The 20,904-nt window shown below is 53.2% G+C and overlaps 1 protein-coding gene across 1 annotated transcript in view; it reads right to left on the bottom strand.

The window, feature by feature from the left end:
* Window positions 1-20,904, bottom strand: part of VWA3A (von Willebrand factor A domain containing 3A) — a 167,385-nt gene that overhangs the window by 140,468 nt on the left and 6,013 nt on the right. Inside the window, 3 exon segments of the mRNA XM_078860424.1 lie at window positions 5,926-5,980; window positions 7,873-7,950; window positions 11,463-11,587. Of these exon segments, the coding sequence (XP_078716550.1) occupies window positions 5,926-5,980; window positions 7,873-7,950; window positions 11,463-11,587 (258 nt within the window).

Below are 20,904 nucleotides of genomic sequence, written 5' to 3'. Positions count from 1 at the left end.
CGCCCCGTGATCCATCACTGTCACAGTCGGCGCACGTCAACACCACCACTACATCACCCCCTACCACATAGCTCGCAGCCGACCCGGCTGCTATAAAAATATACAAACCCCCCTGTGTGCCCCGTAACACAACACAACAACAAGAACAACAACTAACGTAACAACACAACACAACGCGAACACTACCATCCGCAACCATCAACCAATGCCACCGCGACAACAGAACAATATATACAATCCGGCGAGTGACAATAGCAATGTGTATGCAGAAAGAAAAATAAATGGAAATTTTTTTTTTTTTTTTTTCTCTCTCGACTCGTGCAGCGTCCCATTCTTTCCGAGCGTCCCTACAACGGGACATTACCCCGGCAGAGGGGAACACCGGGCGAGCTCGGTGTCGAAAAAAAATGTCTTCATGAAAATTGTTGTGCCCTAGCCCGAGTCCGCCTTGCCGGTCCGTCGTACGGCACCAGACACGGTTGAACGTCCGGTGGTGCCGGCAGTTCAGGAAGACATTGGCCAGGCATCGAGGACCCGTGCGTGCCGCGGGGTTCAGGTTCCCGACGGTCAGCAGCCGTCAAGCCCGAGGCACCTGGGGGTGGGTCAGGTGGAGACACGTGAGGAGCAGCCTGCGACACCTCCCTCCCCAAGTCGACGGTCACATCACACGCCCGGTCGTTACGGCACAGAACGGGGTCACACGGTGCCGCATAGGGCTTCAGTCGGGAGGGGTGCACGTACCAACGGCGTTTTTCCCATTTAATCTGTATACTCTGGGGTCGTGCAACCCGCACAATTTCCACCGGTCCCCTCCAAGGTCTCAACAATTTGGGGGACGTAGCCAATGGTGCATGTGGACAATGCAGCCAGGCCTCATCGCCTGGTTTCCAATCATGCGTATGCACCCTCCGCCCATGCAATCTCTCGTTCGCGATTTGCCGAGACCGCGAATTCAACCTCGCCGCCTCCCGCGCTTCAGTCAATTTGGCGATATTAAATTTGATGTGGTCTGCCAATTTTGATTTTGCACGTGGCTGGGAAATCCCCAGTTGGACGTCCATGGCCGGATCGGCCTCCCGCCCATACATAAGAAAAAATGGGGAAAACCCCGTCGCCGCATGAGGGGCCATTCGATAGGCCGCGAGTACCCCCGGCACCTGTAAGTCCCAATCAACCTGATCGTCGCAGACCTGTTGGCACAGCATAGACGTAATCGTCCTGTTCAGACGCCCAACCATCCCGTCAGTCTGCGGGTGGTAGGGGGAAGTACGCACTTTCATTGTACCCAACAGGTCGCACACCTCGCGCAACAAAACGCTCGAAAAATTCTTTCCTTGATCCGTCAGCAAGCGTTCGGGGGCGCCCTTGTCCAAAACATAACCCTGGACGAAGGCGTCCGCCACCGCTGCAGCCGACTGGTTGGCGAGTGGCCATGCCATGGGCCATCGGGTGAAGTATTCTACGCCAACCAGCAGGAACCTATTTCCCCTCGGTGTAGCAGGAAAGGGCCCCAAGATGTCCAACGCAACCAATTCGTTTGTGCGCGAAACTTGAATGGATTGCAGCGGTGGATTAGCTGCCAATGGTGGCGGTTTTCTTTTGGCGCACCCTACGCATCCCTTAAGAATGTTCGCCACGTCGTTACCCATCCCCGGCCAATAATAGTCTCGCTGGATTAGGGCGAGCGTTTTGTGAAAACCCAGATGCATGAGCCGTTCATGAGCTGCCAGAACGACCCTACCCCGCATAGCAACAGACACAACGAGCACGTGACGCCGGGACATGTTGTCCCACTTCATCAAAAGGCCCTGTCTGCACACCCAGGAACCGACCCGCGCATCCCCTACCTCGGGAGCGCCAACTTTTCGACGTAGCGTAAGTAGGGAGCTGTCGGACATTTGGAGACGGCCCCACTCGATGAGGGGCAACGACAACAGCGAATCCCTCCCCGTGGGAGCGTCGACTCCCAATTGCACTTTGGACAAGTTAGCAGAACCGGCACACAATGAGTCCAACCACTCTGTCCCCTCATCACTTGGAGGATGCGACTCGACAGTGAAATCCGCTTGAGCCACGAGCCGTTCCTCAACGGGTAGCGGCGCGGCGTGAGCCAGCACCGTTCCCTGCGCAATTACGGCCGGCCGCAACCCCGTATTCAGGACCCTTACGAACGGCTCACTGTCCCCTCTCACCATGGTTTGAGCAACCGCTAAGTCGAGGCCCCTTCTGGCCCTGTCAGACGGCCCCAACAGCACCCCCTGTGCCACCGCACCCACCTCGAGTGGCTTCCTCAACCGAAGGGGTACCAACATTTGCGATCCCGGGGGCACCCGTACAGTCTGAGTTGGCAGCGCCTGCACCGTCGCACAAACCGTGCGTATTTTGGTAGGGCTCGTCAAGAACGCAACCCGCCGACCTGACGGAAGCTCAATGCAGGCCTGATCTATGAGAATTTTGATGGGCATTTTGGACAAAAAGTCCGTACCTAGCAAACAGGGAACGGCCAGCGATGATGATACAAAAATAGGGCCCGCCAATTTGACGTCACCAATGCAAATAGTCGCCCGAATCTGGCCGATGATTCCCAGGGATCCCCCATTCGCCGCATAAAATGGCACGTCCACTGGCAGAAGGGGTCTACTTTTGACGGGAAGAATGTTATAAATAAGGTCCGAAATTATAGTGGCCGACGCACCCGTGTCCACAAGCACCCGGACCTCAACCCCGTCAATAAACCCCGTTACCACGGACGACCCGGCCGACGCAGCCACTATCCTGTGGGCCAATTCGGACCATTCGACTGCTTGCGGGCCGTGTACGGACCCCCCTCACCGAAATGAACCCCCGGCACCCAGCCGCGAACCCCCCACCGCCAAGCGGCGACCCGAATGTGCCGTGTTTGTGGACCGAGCGTGTGAGGTGCCGCGACTTGCCGGGTTTTGTTGGGATGCCTTGTGGGCCTGGTCGTCGTCCCGACGTGGTCCTGTGGCGCGCTGACGCGGGGCCCGGCACCCGGCTGCGACGTGACCCCGAAGGCCGCAGTTGTAGCAGACGACGAGGGACGTCGTAGGTTTCGGTTGCTCCAGCTTGCGGGATGAACATGTGGGCGAACGACCTCCCGTTCTCCACTCCCCCGGACGCGATGCAGCGAAGGCCTGCTCCTGATCCGCAGCTGGCTGAGGTTCGGCGATCGTGGCGGCCAGTACCGCGTTCCCCGCCAATTTGCAGACGACCCCCGGCTTGCGTTTGGGGACCTCGTACGCGTGAATGCTCGTGGCGATCGCCAGGGAGCAGATATCCATTTCGTCCGCCACATTGATGGGGACCCACAACTCGTGGGCCAACGCCAGCAGCTGCTCCGTCACCATGGCGTCCTTCCCCTCCTTATCCATGCGGGGAAAAGCTGCGTCCGCCAAGGCGAGCAGTGCCGTGCGATAGGCGAGCGTCGTTTCTCCAGCCACCTTCCGCCGATCGTAGAACTGGTGGCGACACGTGGAGGGCGGTCCGAACACCTTCGCCATCAGGTGTAGTGCGGCCTGGAGCGTAGAGCGGGACGACCTTGCAGCAGATGTGAAGGCTGCAAGCGCGTCGTCGTCGAGCATCGCTGGCAACGCACGCAGGGCAGTGATGTCGGACCACCCCGACATCTCCTGATGAGCGAGGAACCTTCGTTGGAAGGCTCCCCAGTCGCCCCCATCCGCCTTGAACGCCGACAGCGCGGGCAATCTTTGCTGGAGGACCCGATCGTCGTCGACGTCGGAGAGATTTTCCCGCGCTCCGCTGTAGTTGTGTAAAATGTCGGCTCGGTTGTCAGGCGCAAAATGGAGAGCTCCGGCGCGCGCTGATGACGTGGGCTGCGCTGAGCGGAGGTCTCCGGCCACGTGGTGTCCGTGCTTCCCGCCAATCGATGGCGGCCCCTCAAAAACGGCGGCAACTTCCAGACTTTTGGCGCGAAGCGCCTTTTGGCGGGATCCCTCCAATCTCGCTTTCTCCACCAACCCCGCAGCCGTTTTTTCGCTCGCCGGAACGGAGATGTCCGCCAAGACAGCGGCGGCGGCGAGTAGCAACTCCGCCAACCTGGAGTGTGCGTCTTGGAGGCTGGTGTCGGAGGCGAGCGGAGCGTCGGCCATCACCGCGAAGTGCTGCATCGGCGGCAACTCCTCGTCCTCTCCTCCCGAGGTTGGTGTCCCCGGTACGCCGTCGTCTTCCCGACCTCGCTCGTGGGTACGGGTAGTCTTCCTCGTGTCCATTCTTCTTGAAGACAGGTTCACTTCTGACGCCAGTTGTAATGTAGTAACTCGGCGGGAGACGACTTCACGGGTAACACACTCTTTATTTTACCAAACTCGTTCACAGGTGACTAACACCTACTTTGTATCTCGGGTGACAAACACCCACTTAGTATCTCGGGTGACAAACACCCACTTAGTATCTTGGGTGACAAACACCCACTTAGCTACCCTGGCGACTAACGCCCACTCAGCTACCCTGGCGACTAACGCCCACTGAGCTATTCGGGTGACTAACACCCTCTTAGCTACCCTGGCGACTAACGCCCTCTTAGCTACCCTGGCGACTAACGCCCACTGAGCTATTCTGGCGACTAACGCCCACTGAGCTATTCGGGTGACAAACACCCTCTTAGCTACCCTGGCGACTAACGCCCTCTTAGCTACCCTGGCGACTAACGCCCACTGAGCTATTCTGGCGACTAACGCCCGCTGAGCTAATCGAGTGACAAACACCCACTTAGCTACCCTGGCGACTAACGCCCTCTTAGCTACCCTGGCGACTAACGCCCACTGAGCTATTCTGGCGACTAACGCCCACTGAGCTATTCGGGTGACAAACACCCTCTTAGCTACCCTGGCGACTAACGCCCTCTTAGCTACCCTGGCGACTAACGCCCACTGAGCTATTCTGGCGACTAACGCCCACTGAGCTATTCGGGTGACAAACACCCTCTTAGCTACCCTGGCGACTAACGCCCTCTTAGCTACCCTGGCGACTAACGCCCACTGAGCTATTCTGGCGACTAACGCCCACTGAGCTATTCGGGTGACAAACACCCTCTTAGCTACCCTGGCGACTAACGCCCTCTTAGCTACCCTGGCGACTAACGCCCACTGAGCTATTCTGGCGACTAACGCCCACTGAGCTATTCGGGTGACAAACACCCTCTTAGCTACCCTGGCGACTAACGCCCTCTTAGCTACCCTGGCGACTAACGCCCACTGAGCTATTCTGGCGACTAACGCCCACTGAGCTATTCGGGACACTCCCTGCCCGGGGTGTCCGTCTTGACTGTGGGTCCCCAGGCCGACCCACGTGGGCGTCGGACCCCGGGTCCCACAGTCTCGCCTCCGAGCCACACAGGGCCCCGGTCCCCACAAGGACGGCGGGACTAGGGGTCTCGGGGCACCTGGTCTTCAACTCCGTCTTCTGGTCTTCAACTGGGTAACTCTCCCCGAGTGCTCTCGCGCGTCCCCCTTTATACCCCACCTGCGGATGTCGCTGCGAGCACCCATCTTATTCGACCAATCACTGGGCGCTGGCTACGATCCTGTTTTCCCACATCTCAGCGTGCCTCACCACCCACACCGCGCCGCCCCGTCATCTGTCACTCCCGGCGCGCGCGTCCACACCACGCCCACAACGCGTGCCCAACCCCGCACCCCGCGCCGCCCCGTGATCCATCACTGTCACAGTCGGCGCACGTCAACACCACCACTACACAAGCACGGTTGGCTACGAAATAACTTGAACATACATACACACAAATTAGTGTAACGAACCTTGTGCAGTGAAATGAACCCACGGTGGCATTCACTTCTGTGCCTCACCCATTCCACTTTTGGAAAATTACAAAAGATAACATTAAGTGTTTGACCTTCCGTCGTCAAATGTACATTTAATACACAGTACCTTCCTGCTGTCTTGCAACAGCCACTTGATCCTCTGATGATAAAGGGCAATCATTCTGAAAATAAAAATCAACGCTGGACGGTGAGGATCGATGCGCGCACGCACTCAATCGCGCTCACGTTAATGATTATCGCTACGCACATCCACACGTGTTAGGGAAATGTAATGTTTACTTGCATAATTCCTTTTGGTACAGTCACAGTCGTGACATTGGAAGTCAACACTTGTTCTATGAATAAAATCACCCCCGTCATAGGAATATGGAATTTCCATCACTGTTTCAGGGTTGTAAAAAGGAAATGAGCAACACCTTAACGCTCATTGTGCGATGTTTTGTACAATGTATCAATGAAGACGATCGTGAAGAGGCTTTCCGGCTAGTAACTAGTTAACACGTATTAACCGGCACTTGCCCTTAACCATAACCGCAGTGCTCCGCTCTGTCACCTCATCGTACTTGTCAATGAGCCACATCTCCACACCTCGCAGGTAACGGCGAGCCCTATTTCATGAAAAAAATACCGCCTTACAAAAATAAAAGCGAAGACCATGGAGGCTGTGCGGTGACGCGTTGTGTTAACACTCGCGTCTTCATCCTAGACGTACCCACAACGTTACGTTACGTTACCAAAAATACCACTCAACGCAGTAAACTTAAACACAAATGACAGAGTACAATAAGATGCAGTTCACTATACAAACAAATAAAAATACTGTACATAAATAATATATTGTACTCTACAGTTCAGTATATTTATTTAAGCGCGACACAAAGCGGTTCCAGGTGGAGGCGAAGGCTGAGAGGTTACAGATAACGAGATAAGACGAACAATTATGCTGTCAGCAACGTGAGTGGGGTTGAGGTGACGCAAATCAGGTAGCGGTGTTCATAATAACGCGACGACAGATTTGCGAAACGTCGTCAAAGGGAGAGACATATATCGGGTATGCTTTGTTTCACAAAAAAATATATAAATATACAGACATATATAAAAACTAATGCACAGCCAAAATTTATCCACGGAAACTCCCGACTGTCTGCAGCCATTTCATGAATAAAAGGAGTTGTGCAGGCAATGCCTCCATTCATCTAAGCCTTTCACAATCACCGGCCATGGATGATGATAATGGATTGATGGAGCTGGTGATGATTATCAAAACAAGCAATCTACTGGACATCAGCACAATAACGTGGCTTTATGTACGATTTATCGTAGAAAGTTGTGTGTATATATTAATATATACAATATTAAATATGCTCTTGACCCTTTTCCCGTTCCAAGACGTCTGCAAGTCGCAGGGTGTGGTGGTGTCCCATTCACCGCTGAATCTCGGAACGCGCGAGCGGCTCGACGTTAATGTTATTTAGAGAGACGTAGTCGTGCCGTTGTTTTTAAAGACGTTATCGCCGAGAACCGTAGCGACACGACCGCCGCACTCTACGATAGCCGGTGCCAAAACTGCCACGCGCCCTCCCCCGCGGCCTTGTGGGAGCCTCGGTAACGATAAAGTTTTTTCATTTTTTGTTTTTCTTCGGGTTCCGTTCCGATGATCTGTACATATACAACACCGGAGCGGAATTGGAAGAAAAACTGCATATATTATCAGAGCACGTTTGTTTGCATGTTCACCACAAGTACGTGTGGTTAATGCAGACTTGATTCCTTGCAAAAGGTTTCTATTTGGTGTTTGAACATCTTAACACCTCCTGTTTTATTGCCAGACAGGACAAAATCTATTCTTTTTTTATACCGATGACAAGTATGTTATTGGAACGGGAAAGGGTTCAAATTGCCATACATACAGAAAATTGTCTGTCGCAACATTTTTTTTTGTCCAACACATTATTGAACGTCATGCAAAATTAGACAAATTATGTCAGACGGCTTATGAGTATCACTGCCTAATCATGCGCGATTTAGTTGAAGACAAATGCAGTTCACTTACTGGTGCAGTTTGGTTTCGAACTCGGCAATGACATCAGCACTGAAGTGTAAATGCTCCTGCATGTCTGGCCCAGGGCTCCTGTTGAAACACAAAACAGCAAATGACAGCGCAGAAGATTCACCCGCCGCCCAGTTCATCGGCGGCATTGCAGGTGCACGAGCTGTCAAACAGCAAACTGGATGCATATGCAATTAAAAATAAAAAGTCAGAAAAAGTATTGCAAGCACAATCTTTCCTTTTTTTTTACTACCAGCTAACTTTTATAATCTATCTACATTAAACTTCTTGGCACCATACGTAGCCAAACTTGCTGGGAGAAGGACAATAAACAAAAAGACAAGAAGTAGGTCGAAAGAATGAGTTTCCAATCTAGATGATTTAAAAGTGCATAGCTCCAGTGGCTTCCTAACATCGCGTTCCAGACGGCCGCTGAAAGCGCGTGATGTGGTGACCGTCTTTGTTTGATGGCCAGCCAAAAGCTGCCGCTGTGAGGATGACCAGAGTTTGTGTGATGGTTTACATTCCTTGACGAGATCACCAAGGTGTTGTGATTCATTTGTGGCAAGCACTTTGTGTGTAAGGATTGCGACCTTATAACGAATTCGTTTGGCAACCGGAAGCCAGTGCAGCTCGGCGAGCACTGGCCGGACATGGTGGGAGGCCTTTGTGAATTAATGTCATCACAAAAATGTGCACCTTTTTGGAACATGTCTTTTTTAATGTTCTGCTGGGTTATCCGGAAAGCCTCACAGAGTCTCAAGACTCTTTTTCAGGAGGATGCTGCAATGTTTTTGCAGAACGGGGGCGATGTTATGTAATCCCAATTTTGGCATTGCAGTGGCCAGATTTTAACTACCTCGCCTGATATAAAGGAGGTCGTGGGTTCCATCCCGACCCTGACGATGCCTCTATACTTGGAGTTTGCACGTCTCCCTCTCTCTCTCTCCCTGTGTTCATGTGGATTTTTCTCCGGGTTCTCCGGTTTTTCCCTCCACATATAGAAACATGCGTTTCGAGTATCTGGCTGCTATACATTTCCACATGATAAGCCACTTTGTTGATGTATCATTCGTGGCCACGTCGCTTCTGAAAAAGAGCTATATAGCTCAGAGGGCCTTACCTGGTAAAAATAGTTTAGTATCTTGCTGGTACATTTTCAGCGTGAGATGTTTAGTGAATACCAGCAGCAATGAGGGAAAGCTGCAGAACTCCGGAGAAAACTCGCGCATAACAGAACAAACTCCACGCAAATAGACGCCCGAGTCAGGCATCAAACCCATGGCCTTCTTGCCGTGAGGCGCAAAGTGTTACCACAACGCCAACCCTGCTGCCCCAGAAGGTGTTCATATAACACTCACGTCAACGGGATATTATACAGAACCAGAGTAATGCAAAGTGTTGAATAACGCGGAACAGAGCTGCGTGACCGTAGTGAGCAAACCTGCGAGCTCTGATCTGTCCGTGTCTGGATGTCACCGGTCGTCTGTTGCCTTATATGACTGCTACCGTGCCCACTGGCGATGTGGAAGTACAATGGGTGATTGTTAAGGTAGCAGGCAAGTGCACACACAGGCAGGGTATAGGTGAGTTAAACGTCATGGTCGCTAGCACTCAGGGGCATTTCAATGTCAGCAACATGGCACTGGGTACTGACGAGGGAATGGGCAGCGTGGAAATAATGTGTGAAATGTCCTGTAACGCGCACAGTATGTAACTTGTCCCGTAACTTGTTTCTGCAACTTGCAGTGTGAATTCCACTTGTGCACGCTACGTATTAGTGTCTCCGAGCGGAATTCGTCATTGGCAATCCAATGGTTATCTTCCTCGCCTGTTTTGCAGCAGGTTGGAGGTTCGATCCTGACCCTGAAGTCTGTATATTTGGAGTTTGCATGTCTCTCTCCCCATGGTTGTGTGGATTTTTTCTCCAGGTCCTCTGCTTTTTCCCTCTACATTTAGAAATTTGCGTTTAGGTTATTTAGAGTTTTGGCTGCTATACATTTCCACATGATAAGCCACTTAATTGAGCTATCATTTGTGGCCAGGTCGCTTCTGAAAAAGAAGCTAATAGCTCAGTGGGCTTTACCTGGTAAAACACAAGTATAGTTTTATTTGTATTATTTTTTTAGTGATTTGCTTACATTTCCCATACTTTGCACCCCTATTGTGTTTTTGTATTGTTTGTTGTTGCAACGTTCTGACCCTGTGCCCCAACTGGACATCTGTGAAAAAGAGCTTTAAAGCTCATCAGATTCCTCCTGCAGTATAAATAAATATTCTGATTCTGATTATCACCACTATCCCTCATGGTACTGCGGTGTCACATACAATCCCTATTACGTATGGAGTGCTCCCTCCTTTGGCTGCCATTCCATAATCAGTCTCAATCTGCTGTCATTCATTCTAGCGGTAGACCACAGCACTTTCCCACCCGCTCTGCTGTGTGATGCGTACGTCAAAATCTATGTTTTAATTCTCAGAACAGGAATGTACACAAAATGAAGTTGCAGAACTAAGTTGAATGTTGATGGGATTTTTTTTTTTTGGCAGTCATCGGTGATTGGGCTGAGGCCATCGACTCGCTACGGTTGCAAACTCAACTTTCATCACATGGCAGCAGCTGCCTAGATTCGAACCCAAGTGTCAGCGGTGACAGCTCAACGCTCTCCCCTGAATTCACCAATCCACGATTGACCAGTGTGGATGACCTAACTTAAGGTCAACCCACCCCTCACGACCAACGTGGAATGGTGGAAGGCCTTTAGCTGAGGCCCTGATTAAGGTTCTTGTCGGCCTTCAGCACTAACTCTACAGCTGATACTGCTGCTGCCCCATGTCACTACTACCGCCGCTGTCACTCGCTTGTCTCATGTGTAACTTCGTCCAGACGACAACGCCTTTGTCTTCCCTTGCACTGCTCTCTATTGAAAATGAGCAAAAACACCATTTGAAGATGTTATTGATAATTTTGCAATGAAAAAAGTCTCCAAAAGTTAATCTACGGTGTTAATTTCGCTCTCACCTTATGAGAAAAAACTATTGACATCTACTTGACTCTGCCTCTTAGTATGTACAGTTGCCTATTCTTGCTATTTAAATATATCTTGGTTACATGTTTTATCATACAAAAAAAACATGGTGACATTTTTTTTTTTTTCGTAGGCCCTAGGCACCGTGCCTACTGTGGCTTATTGGATAATACAGCCTTGGTCATCCATAGCTGTCAACCCATACGGTTTACCCCGTATTGTTGTACAGGGAATTGAGTTTTCAGGTCCATATGGCATACAGCCATTTCAGAACGGGCAAAAAAATGTCTGTGTTTCTCCCTTGTGATGGGACTTCATAGGATGAACGTTGAGATTTATAAGGGTACAGGGTGACCAATAAGGTCTGAATTGGGGATGACAGATATGGTCATGGAGTGTCTGAAATCAGCGCTTTGTGCATTATAACCACAGTGAATAACATAAAAGAACCCCGTGGAAGAAGTCAGTAATCCTGCTTCAGCCCGCAGTGGAATGTCAAGGGGCTGCAATTTAGTTGGCGTGAAAGTGGCGGTGGCAGCAGCGTCGAGGTTGTGCAGAGCGTACGCGACGACGGTGCCCTTGTGCAGGAGGTGCGGTAGGGTGAGGCGGTGGCTCTCCAGGCTGCGCGTTCTCAGCCACTGCGCCGAGTTCTGTCGGTCGCTGCACGAAACCTCCATCCCCTCAGCTCTCTGTCGCAGGCACCCAAAACAAAAAAACGCGTCCGCAGTGGCTCGCAACGAGAGGGCCTTTGCGGATTGCTAAACGGAGGGCGTTGCACCGCGCCTGCACCTTGGGGCACGAGCTTGGTATCCTGGATTACGTCTCGAAGCATAACAACCGTTACATTGTATAACATTCACACGGCGCGCGCTCCCGATCTACTTTCTGTACCTCCCTCGCCCCCGCGCTGAGTCTCACCCTCGTTCCTTCACCCTTCTTGCTCCCCTTCACTGAAACAAACTTCCACTGCACATAGGACAATCGTCTTTACTATTACCGGCTTCCGTTCCTCCTGTAATAAAGAACATCCACGACGACTGCTGACTTGTGCATTTTATTTAACAATGACTGCACAGCTCCGCTCTCTCTCTCCGGATGGCTTCGCTCTCTCTCCTTGCCGTAACGCGCACACTCCCTCGTCCACCGTTGCGGCGCGTCTCTCTCTCTCCACACTCGCCGCTGGCTGGCGGCGCGCTGGGAGGAGAGAGGGCTTCGCTGGAAGAGCCCGCCACGTCGCCGGTGGCGAGAAGAGGTAGGCAATGATGCAGTCCGGACTCCAGGCTTCCCACACCGACCCCAAGTCCTCTCACCGCCTCTCCTTATATTGCTCTCGGCGGAGCTAGGCTCCACCTCTAGCCACGCCCCTCGTGGAACCTTCCAGATATTTCCCGTACATACCCACGAGCTTTGGCCCAGATGGAGCCCTTCCTTCTGATTGGATATAAGTAACCCAGCAGTGACTATGCAAAACCCCTGGTTGTCCCTTAGGTGGCGCTCTCTCATTACACTCCCTTAAAACAACCCCCATCTCTTCTCCCTTCCCCATCTGACTACTATTGCTACTCCCTGCCCCACCTCCCAGCTACAACCAGGCCGACCCCAACCCCTATCACTACCTCAACCCCTATCACTACCCAAACCCCTATCACTACCCCAACCCCTGTCACTACCCCAACCTCTATCACTACCCCAACCTCTATCACTATCCCAATCCCTATCACTACCCCAACCCCTATCACTATCACTACCCCAACCCCCATCACTACCCCAACCCATATCACTACCCATATCACTACCCCAAACTCTATCACTACCTCAACCCCTATCACTACCCTAAGCCCTATCACTATCAGAACCCCGATCACTACCCCAACCCCGATAACTACCCATACCCTAACCCAGACATGGGCAAAGTACGGCCCGTGGGCCGTATACGGCCCGTTGGGCTTTTTAATCCGGCCCGCCGAACTTGTCCAAATATTATTATTAAATAAAATGTTACCTTCCTCATGTAATGCTCCCATTTCCCCATTAGATGGCACACTTTGTGTAATTCAACAAAACAAACAAAACTTAACTCCGAGTTCTCTCCGAATTTCACGAGTCCATTCTAGACCGCACAGTTTTTTAAAGAGTTTTAAGCACAGAAAACATAATTAAAGTTTGAAAAATCATTAATTATACAAACTTTTCAATAATTTCCTTCTTCACTTCGATTAAAATTTTCTTTAAAAACTTCTTTCTCCGAAGGCAAGTTTGTAAAATAATACATGGTACAGACAGCAGACATCTTGTGTCCGGAGATCAAAAGCAAATTTGAAAAAGTCAGTTTATCACGCAGGACTGTGACTCGCCGTGTGGAACTGATTGATAAAAATATAGCCAGTCAATTAAACAAAAAGTCTGATTCCTTTGAATTATATTCACTAGCACTGGATGAAAGTACGGACGTAAAATACACTGCTCAGCTCCTCATTTTTATCTGAGGCATTTTGTGATAACAGAGGAGTTTTTGACCACGGAGTCACTGAAAGGAACAACGCGGGGAGAGGACTTGTATAACCAGGTATCTGCTGTCATCGAAATAATGCTACCTCGGAGTAAACTTGTCAATGTCACAACGGATGGATCGCCAAATTTAACTGGAAAAAAATGTTGGGCTGCTGAAAAGAATCCAGGATAAATTGAAAGAGGAAAACCCTGTCCAGGATCTTATTTTCCTTCACTGCATCATCCATCAGGAATCCCTGTGTAAATCTGTATTGCAGCTTAATCATGTCATGAATCCAGTCGTAAAACTTGTGAACTTTATACGAGCAATGGGACTTCAGCACCGTCAGTTTATTACGTTCCTGGAGGAAACTGATGCGGATCATCAGGACTTGCTGTACCACTCTCGTGTCCGCTGGTTAAGTTTGGGGAAAGTGTTACAACGAGTGTGGGAGCTGAAAGAGGACATCATCGCATTTTTGGAGTTGATGGGCAAATCTGACGAATTCCCTGAGCTAAGCGACAAGAACTGGCTTAGTGACTTTGCGTTTGCTGTGGACATATTTTCACACATGAATGAGCTGAATGTGAAACTGCAGGGGAAAGATCAGTTTGTTCACGACATGTACAAACATGTGAAAGCCTTCAAATCCAAGCTCACTTTGTTCTCCGGACAAATTGCGAACAAATCTTTCGCTCATTTACCCACACTTGCCATGCAGGAAGAGGCACCGCGAAACGCTAAAAAATACAGCAAATCGCTTGAGGACCTGCACGGAGAATTCTGCCGTAGGTTCTCTTGATTTCGAAAACATTGAACAGTCACTTCAGCTGGTGTCCTGTCCCCTGTCACAAGACCCTGAAACAGCACCACAGGAGCTGCAGTTGGAACTGATAGATCTTCAGTCTGACTCCGTCCTAAAGGAGAAGTTCAACTCTGTTAAACTGAATGACTTTTATGCTTTACTTAACAGAGCCACGTTTCCAAACCTCCGGAGAACTGCACAGAAGATACTGACTTTGTTTGGCTCGACTTGTGTGTGTGAGCAGACATTCAGCGTCATTAACGCCAACAAAGCCCGTCACAGATCAAAGTTAACGGATCAGCACCTCAGATCTATCCTGACAATTGCCACAACCAAAATAACTCCAGACTTGGATGCACTGGCAAAAATGGGAGATCAACAACACTGTTCCCACTGAAACTGAAAGTGATGATCTGTTGCTGCAGCGAGGTTGGAGCCAAATCTCCATCACACAGCCTGCGTGGCTGCTCTAACCTGTTAATGTAGATAATAAAGAAGTTCAAGTGAGGTAATTGGTTTGGGCGCAGGCCTCAGATGTTTTCATGATGTTTCATCAGTCACTTTACGACATGTTTTGTATTGTTCATGTTCGTGCAATTTGTTAAATTTCCTTGCAAATAAATGTTTTGCTACCTGTTAAAGGCCAAATCCTTTCATGTGTAGTAAGTATTTAGGAGGCTTTGACGACGGGGTCGGAGGCACACTTATTTATTAATACCAACTCGTGTACAGTAACGGATAACCACAACACTTGAAGGGGTATCGTCCCCTTCACTCGTCTAACAGGGAGACACAACGTCTAACCCCGCTAACCTACGCCCGAGTCCTCCACTATGGAGCTAGGGGAGGCTACCTATCCCAGCCCTGGTCAAGCTGGGATCCCGGCACCCTGAGTCTCCAGACCGGCTCTTATAAGAACGTCAGTCTGGGCTCTCGGGGCCACGCCACCGGCTTGCCCTGGTCGGTCCTGACAAGGACAGCGAGCCAGGGGAGCTCCGGGCCTATTCTAGCTGGTCTTCACTCTTCGCTGGTTAAAGTTAACACTCGACCTCGAGCCCTCCGGCTCACCACCTTTTATAGCACTCGGCCCCCGGGAGGGGCCCGTGGGGGATGCAGGTGCGGACGTCGGTGTGAGCACCTCCTCTGTGTACGGCCCTAGCCACGCCCCTTGTGTTTGTTACCCATCCGTGCCCATACATTTCCACAATTACACCTCTACATCACCCCCCCCTGTAAATTTCGCAGCCGTCCCCGGCTGCAACAAAATCACAATAAAGGTGCATCCCCCCCCCAAAACCGTGTGTGCTTCGCATAATTTTAACAAGAACAACAACAATAACAACAGGAACAGAAAAAAAAAACACCCCGATGCACCCCCCCTGAATAAATACCCCATTCAGCAAACCCAACATATATACACGCACTCCGGACGCCCCCCCTTCTTCCGCAAGGGCCCCCCAACGGCCGACCTCACAAAAGTCTGCGCGTTTTGGCGCGCGTTCTCGCGGCGGGCCCGTCACAAGGGTCCGCCCCGGCTCGCCCAGTGGCGGGTGTCGACAGTCCGGGTGCGAGAGTGTCCGGCTTCGCTGCTGAGTGACCCCCAACCCCCCCGGGAGGGGTTGGCGGTCGTGGACCCGTCACTCCTGGTGCACCTGGAGATGGAACAGTCGGTGTCAGGTTAGGCGAAAGCAGCGAAGCCGGTGAGTCGGCGGACCCCTCACACGTTTGGCCATGCGTGTGTGTGTGCGAACCACGGGGCGGCGCAATGAACGGTTTAAACCTGGAGGGGTGCACGTACCACCGACGCCTCCCCCACTTGACGCGTACACATTGCGGCCGCAAGACCTGTACGACCTCCACGGGCCCCCGCCACGGCCGTACCAGCTTTGACGAGGTCGCCAGTGGCACCTGGGGACAGTGCAACCATGCCCTGTCCCCCGGTTTCCATTTGAACACATATGCCCGCCCCAGCCTAAGCCTCTCGTTCGCCTTCTGGCGGAGTTCAGAATTTTGCACGGCCGCTTCCCGCGCCTCAGTTAATTTCCCGATGTAAAATTTAACGTGTTCGGACAATTTAGACTTCGCCTGAGGCGCCGAGAGCTTCAGCTGAGTCGTCACAGGCGGGTTAGCCTCGCGGCCATACATTAAAAAGAAAGGTGAAAATCCGGTGGCCGCATGGGGAGCCATCCTGTAGGCTTGTAACACACCGGCAATGCGAAGGTCCCAATCTGTCTGGGATTCCGATACCTGCTGGGACAGCATGGACGTGATAGTCCGATGCAGCCGTTCCACCATCCCGTCAGTTTGTGGGTGATATGGGGAGGTCCGAATTTTCTCCGTACCCAAGAGGTCGCACACCTTGCGGAGGAGTTTTCCCGAAAAATTCTTACCCTGATCAGTCAGCAGCCATTCCGGAGCACCCTTGTCGAGGACATAGCCCTGGACAAAGGCCTCCGTGACGGCTGCTGCCGACTGGTTGGGCAGGGGCCAGGCCATGGGCCATCTCGTGAAGTATTCGACCCCTGTCAATAAGTACCTATTTCCCCTGGGTGTAGCGGGAAATGGCCCGAGAATATCCAGAGCAACGAGCTCGTTAATCCGGGAAACCTTTATGGACTGCAGCGGAGGGTTGGACCCCCTCGCCGGTGGCTTCCGCTGCGCGCATTGCGTGCACGACCCCAGGAGATCCCCCACGTCCTTTGCCATGCCCGGCCAGAAGAAATCGAGCTGGAGCATGGCAAGGGTCTTGTGAGTCCCCAAGTGCAGGAGCCGCTCATGCGCAGCCCACACCACCTTACCCCAGGCACCACCAGCCGTTGGCGGCGGGATTTCCCGTCCCAGTGCATTAAAAGCCCCTGGAACAACCCCCACGAGTCAACGTTCGCCGTCCCCTGACCAACCCCCCCGATGCGACGGCGCAGAGCGAGGAGGGAGGTGTCCTCCATTTGGAGGCGTCCCCACTCCGCAACGGACAACCCCAGCAAGGAATGCCTCCCTTCTTGCTCGATAGGACCCGAAGCTGAAGGCGCATCGGCGGCGGCCACGAGGACCGAATCCGTGTTCACGTTCAGGGGCCTACAACGCCCCGAACCCAAGAGGCAAGCGCACTCCGAAGTGGGTGGCAACCGCGACAGAGCGTCAGCGTTCGTGTGGCGGACGCCCTTACGATATGTGGTGACAAAGTCGTAGTCTTGGAGAATCTCCGACCATCGAGACAACTGCCCCGATGGTTGTTGAACCCGCAGGGCGTACTGCAGAGCCGCATGATCTGTACGGACGGTGAAACGTCGACCGTACAGATACGGGCGGTACTGCTGAATGAAATGAACAATCGCCAATAGTTCCCGACGGGTAACGTAGTACCGTTGTTCCGCCAGAGACAACACCCGACTACCGTAAGCCACCACATGCTCTACGCCACCAATGAGCTGGGACAGCACGCCCCCAATGCCCGTGTTACTTGCGTCTGTATCGAGCAAGAAGGGTTGTGAGAAATCGGGATAATGCAACGGCGGAGCCCCCACCAGGGCATCCCGGAGGGCGCGAAAAGCAGCCTCCTCCTCCGGCCCCCAACGAAACCTGCCTCCCTTGGACGTCAAGGCATGCAAGGGTTTCGCGATCGTAGCGAAGTCAGCCACAAACCGTCGGTAGTACGACGCGAACCCAATGAAACTCCTGACCTCCCCCACCGAGGTGGGAGTCGGCCAGGAGCTGACGCATTTCGTTTTGGCGGAATCAGTGGATATCCCCGAGCGTTCAACAATATGACCCAAATACCACACCGATTCGCGGAGCAAATGGCACTTCTGCGGTTTAAATTTTAAATTGGCAGCCCGCATTTTGAGAAAAATAGCACGCAACCTCTGGAGGTGTTCATCGAATGTTTTGCTAAAGACGATGACATCGTCCAAGTAAATTAAACACAAATCCCATTGCAAGCCCGCCAAGACCAGTTCCATTAACCGCTGAAAAGTTGCCGGCGCAGAATGTAAGCCCATCGGCAAGCGGTTAAATTGGAAGAGGCCATGCGGTGTACAGAAAGCAGTCTTAGATTTTGATTCGTCATCCAGAGGAAGCTGCCAGAATCCAGAAAGTAAATCCAGGGTGGAAAAGAATCGCGCCCCCGCCAAGGCATCGAGCGACTCATCCATTCGAGGAAGCGGGTACGCATCTGCCACTGAAATTTTGTTCAACCGCCGAAAGTCGACACAAAACCGCAGTGAGCCGTCGTGTTTTTTTACCAAAACGATCGGTGCGCCCCACGGGCTGTTGGAAGGGGATATGATATCGGCGGCTAGCCTGTCATCAACGGCCGATTTGACATGATCCTTTTCGGCGGGACTCAACCGAAAAAGATTTTGGCGGATTGGCGTGCTGTCACCCGTGTCAATATGGTGTCGCAGCAATTTAGTACAACCAATATCAAATTTGTGTTGACTAAAAACGTCGGCAAACTCTTTCAGGAGAACTCGCAGCTTCCCACGCTGTGAGTCGGACAGGTCCACTGATCCCGCGCAAAGCGCATCCAGCCATCCGTCATCACAGTCCGAATGCGGTCGCGACGGAGGATCGGTGCTTACCTGACCCACGAGTGGTTCCTCATAGGGTGCCGGCGTTGCGTGTACAAGCACGGTCCCTTGTGGAACCACGGCAGTTCGCGATCCCACATTAAGGACTGCAATGAAGGGGTCCCCATCCCCTTTCACCATGGTCTGAGCCGCTAGCAAATCGGGTCCATTGACCCCGGTTCGAGATGGTCCCAACAAGACCCCCCGATCCGCAACCCCCTCAGCAAACGGCCGACGCAACCTAAGAGGGACGAGCATCTGAGCCCCCGGGGGTACGCGCACAGTTTTTGCCACGAGCGCCTGCACGGTCGCAAACGCCCGACGCTCCGTGGCGGGGGAAGACAAAAATGTTACACGTCGGCCCGACGGGAGCTCGATGCACCCCTGGTCGATCAATATACGAATGGGCATTTTGGCCAAGAAATCCGTCCCAAACAGGCACGGAGCCGCCAGCGAGGAGGAAACCAATACAGGGCCAGATAATTTAATGTCTCCAATGCAAATTTTGGCGCGGATTTGCCCAATGATGCCCAGCGAGCCCCCGTTAGCAGCATAGCATGGCACGTCAACGGGGAGCAACGGACGACTTTGAACGGGAAGGATGTTATAAATCAAATCAGATATAATGGTCGCCGATGCTCCTGTGTCAATTAGAATCCGCACCTCAACCCCATCAATATGACCGACCACGACCGCCGACCCCGCCGACGCTGCAACGACACGATGGGCGAGCTCCGACCACTGGCCCGGTTGGAGCGCTCGCCGCATTTCAGAACAATCCGACGCAACGGCCGGCGATTTGCGAGCCCTGTTCGTTTCATCGCGTGAGTGTGTGTCGGATGTGTGCATGGGCCAAACGTGTGAGGTGCCACGACTCGCCGTATTTCTCTGCTGGAGCTTGGGTGGAGACGGCGTGGCGTCCTGACGAGGTGTCGCCCCGCGTTGACGGGGAGCCCGGCATCCTGAAGCCACGTGGCCTTGAAGGCCACAGTTGTAGCAGCGTGTGAGCGCCCCAGATGGCCTGGGCTGCTCCTGGCAGCTCGGTCCGTTCCGAGCCTGTGGTCCCGCAGATCTCCATTCCTCCCGCCGCTCCACCCCGCAGACCTCCACCGATGGAAGGGCGGGAGCCGCCATGACATGGCCGGCCACCCCCTTGGCAGCCTTGCGACGCAGGGACCGCAAGCCCCCGTGGATGTGGCGCGCGACCAGCAGGGAAGACATCTCTGTGTGGTCTTGAGCCAAGACGGCGACGTCCAGCTCATCCGCGAGTAGCAACAACTTTTCCGCCACCATAGCGTCCACTCCCTCCTCATCCATCCGCGGAAAAGCTGCCTTCACCAGGGCCAGGAGAGTCGTCCGGAAAGCCAGCGGCGATTCGGTGGCGCCCCGCTGGCGATCGTGGAACAGCTGCCTGCAGTCCGAAGGCGGCCCGTAGACAGCGGACAGAAGCTGCAGCGCCAAGTGCAGCGTGGCGCGCTTTTCCTTAGGCGCCGAGGTGAGGGTAGCCAGGGCGTCGTTGTCCAGCATCGCTGGCAGCGCGCGTAGTGCTTCACCGTCCGTCCAGTTCGCCATCTCCTGATGAGCGAGGAACCGTCTCTTGAAGCCACCCCAGTCACCGTCCGCGCCCACGAACTCTTTAAGAGGCGGCAGTCGCTGCTGTAACGCGACGTCTGTGGTCGTGGATCACGCTCCGTCGTTCCCGGCACACGTTACAGTGTGGGCGGGCTGCGAGCATGGCATCGCCGGTCGCTCCGTTGTTGACGCGCTGGCCGGTGTTGATGATGTCACGGCTTCTGCTTGGCCCTCGGCAGTCACCTGACGTGGGCCGGCCCCGCCCTCTGATCCCACTGTAGCGATGGCGGGAAATTTAACCGCGAGCCGCGACGGGGTGGCGGGAAACGGCGCCGCGCGTCGGCTGCCGTCGTCGTCCCGCGCAGCCCCTCCAGCCCCCAGCCGCGTGATCTCCTCCAACGTGGCGGCCGCAGCGTAGAGCAACTCCGCCAGGCGGGAGTGAGCCAGCCGAAGTCCCTCGGCCGATGCATCCCTCCCTTCCTGTCGTAGCGGCGCGGGTGTACTCGGTCCCGGCTGCTCTGATCCGACCTCGGCCATCTCTGGTGCCAATTCGGCCGAGGTGTCCTCCAT

This window comes from Lampetra fluviatilis, chromosome 1, assembly GCF_964198595.1.
Source record: "Lampetra fluviatilis chromosome 1, kcLamFluv1.1, whole genome shotgun sequence".
NCBI lineage: Eukaryota > Metazoa > Chordata > Hyperoartia > Petromyzontiformes > Petromyzontidae > Lampetra > Lampetra fluviatilis.
This window is presented reverse-complemented; position numbering and strand designations above follow the sequence as displayed.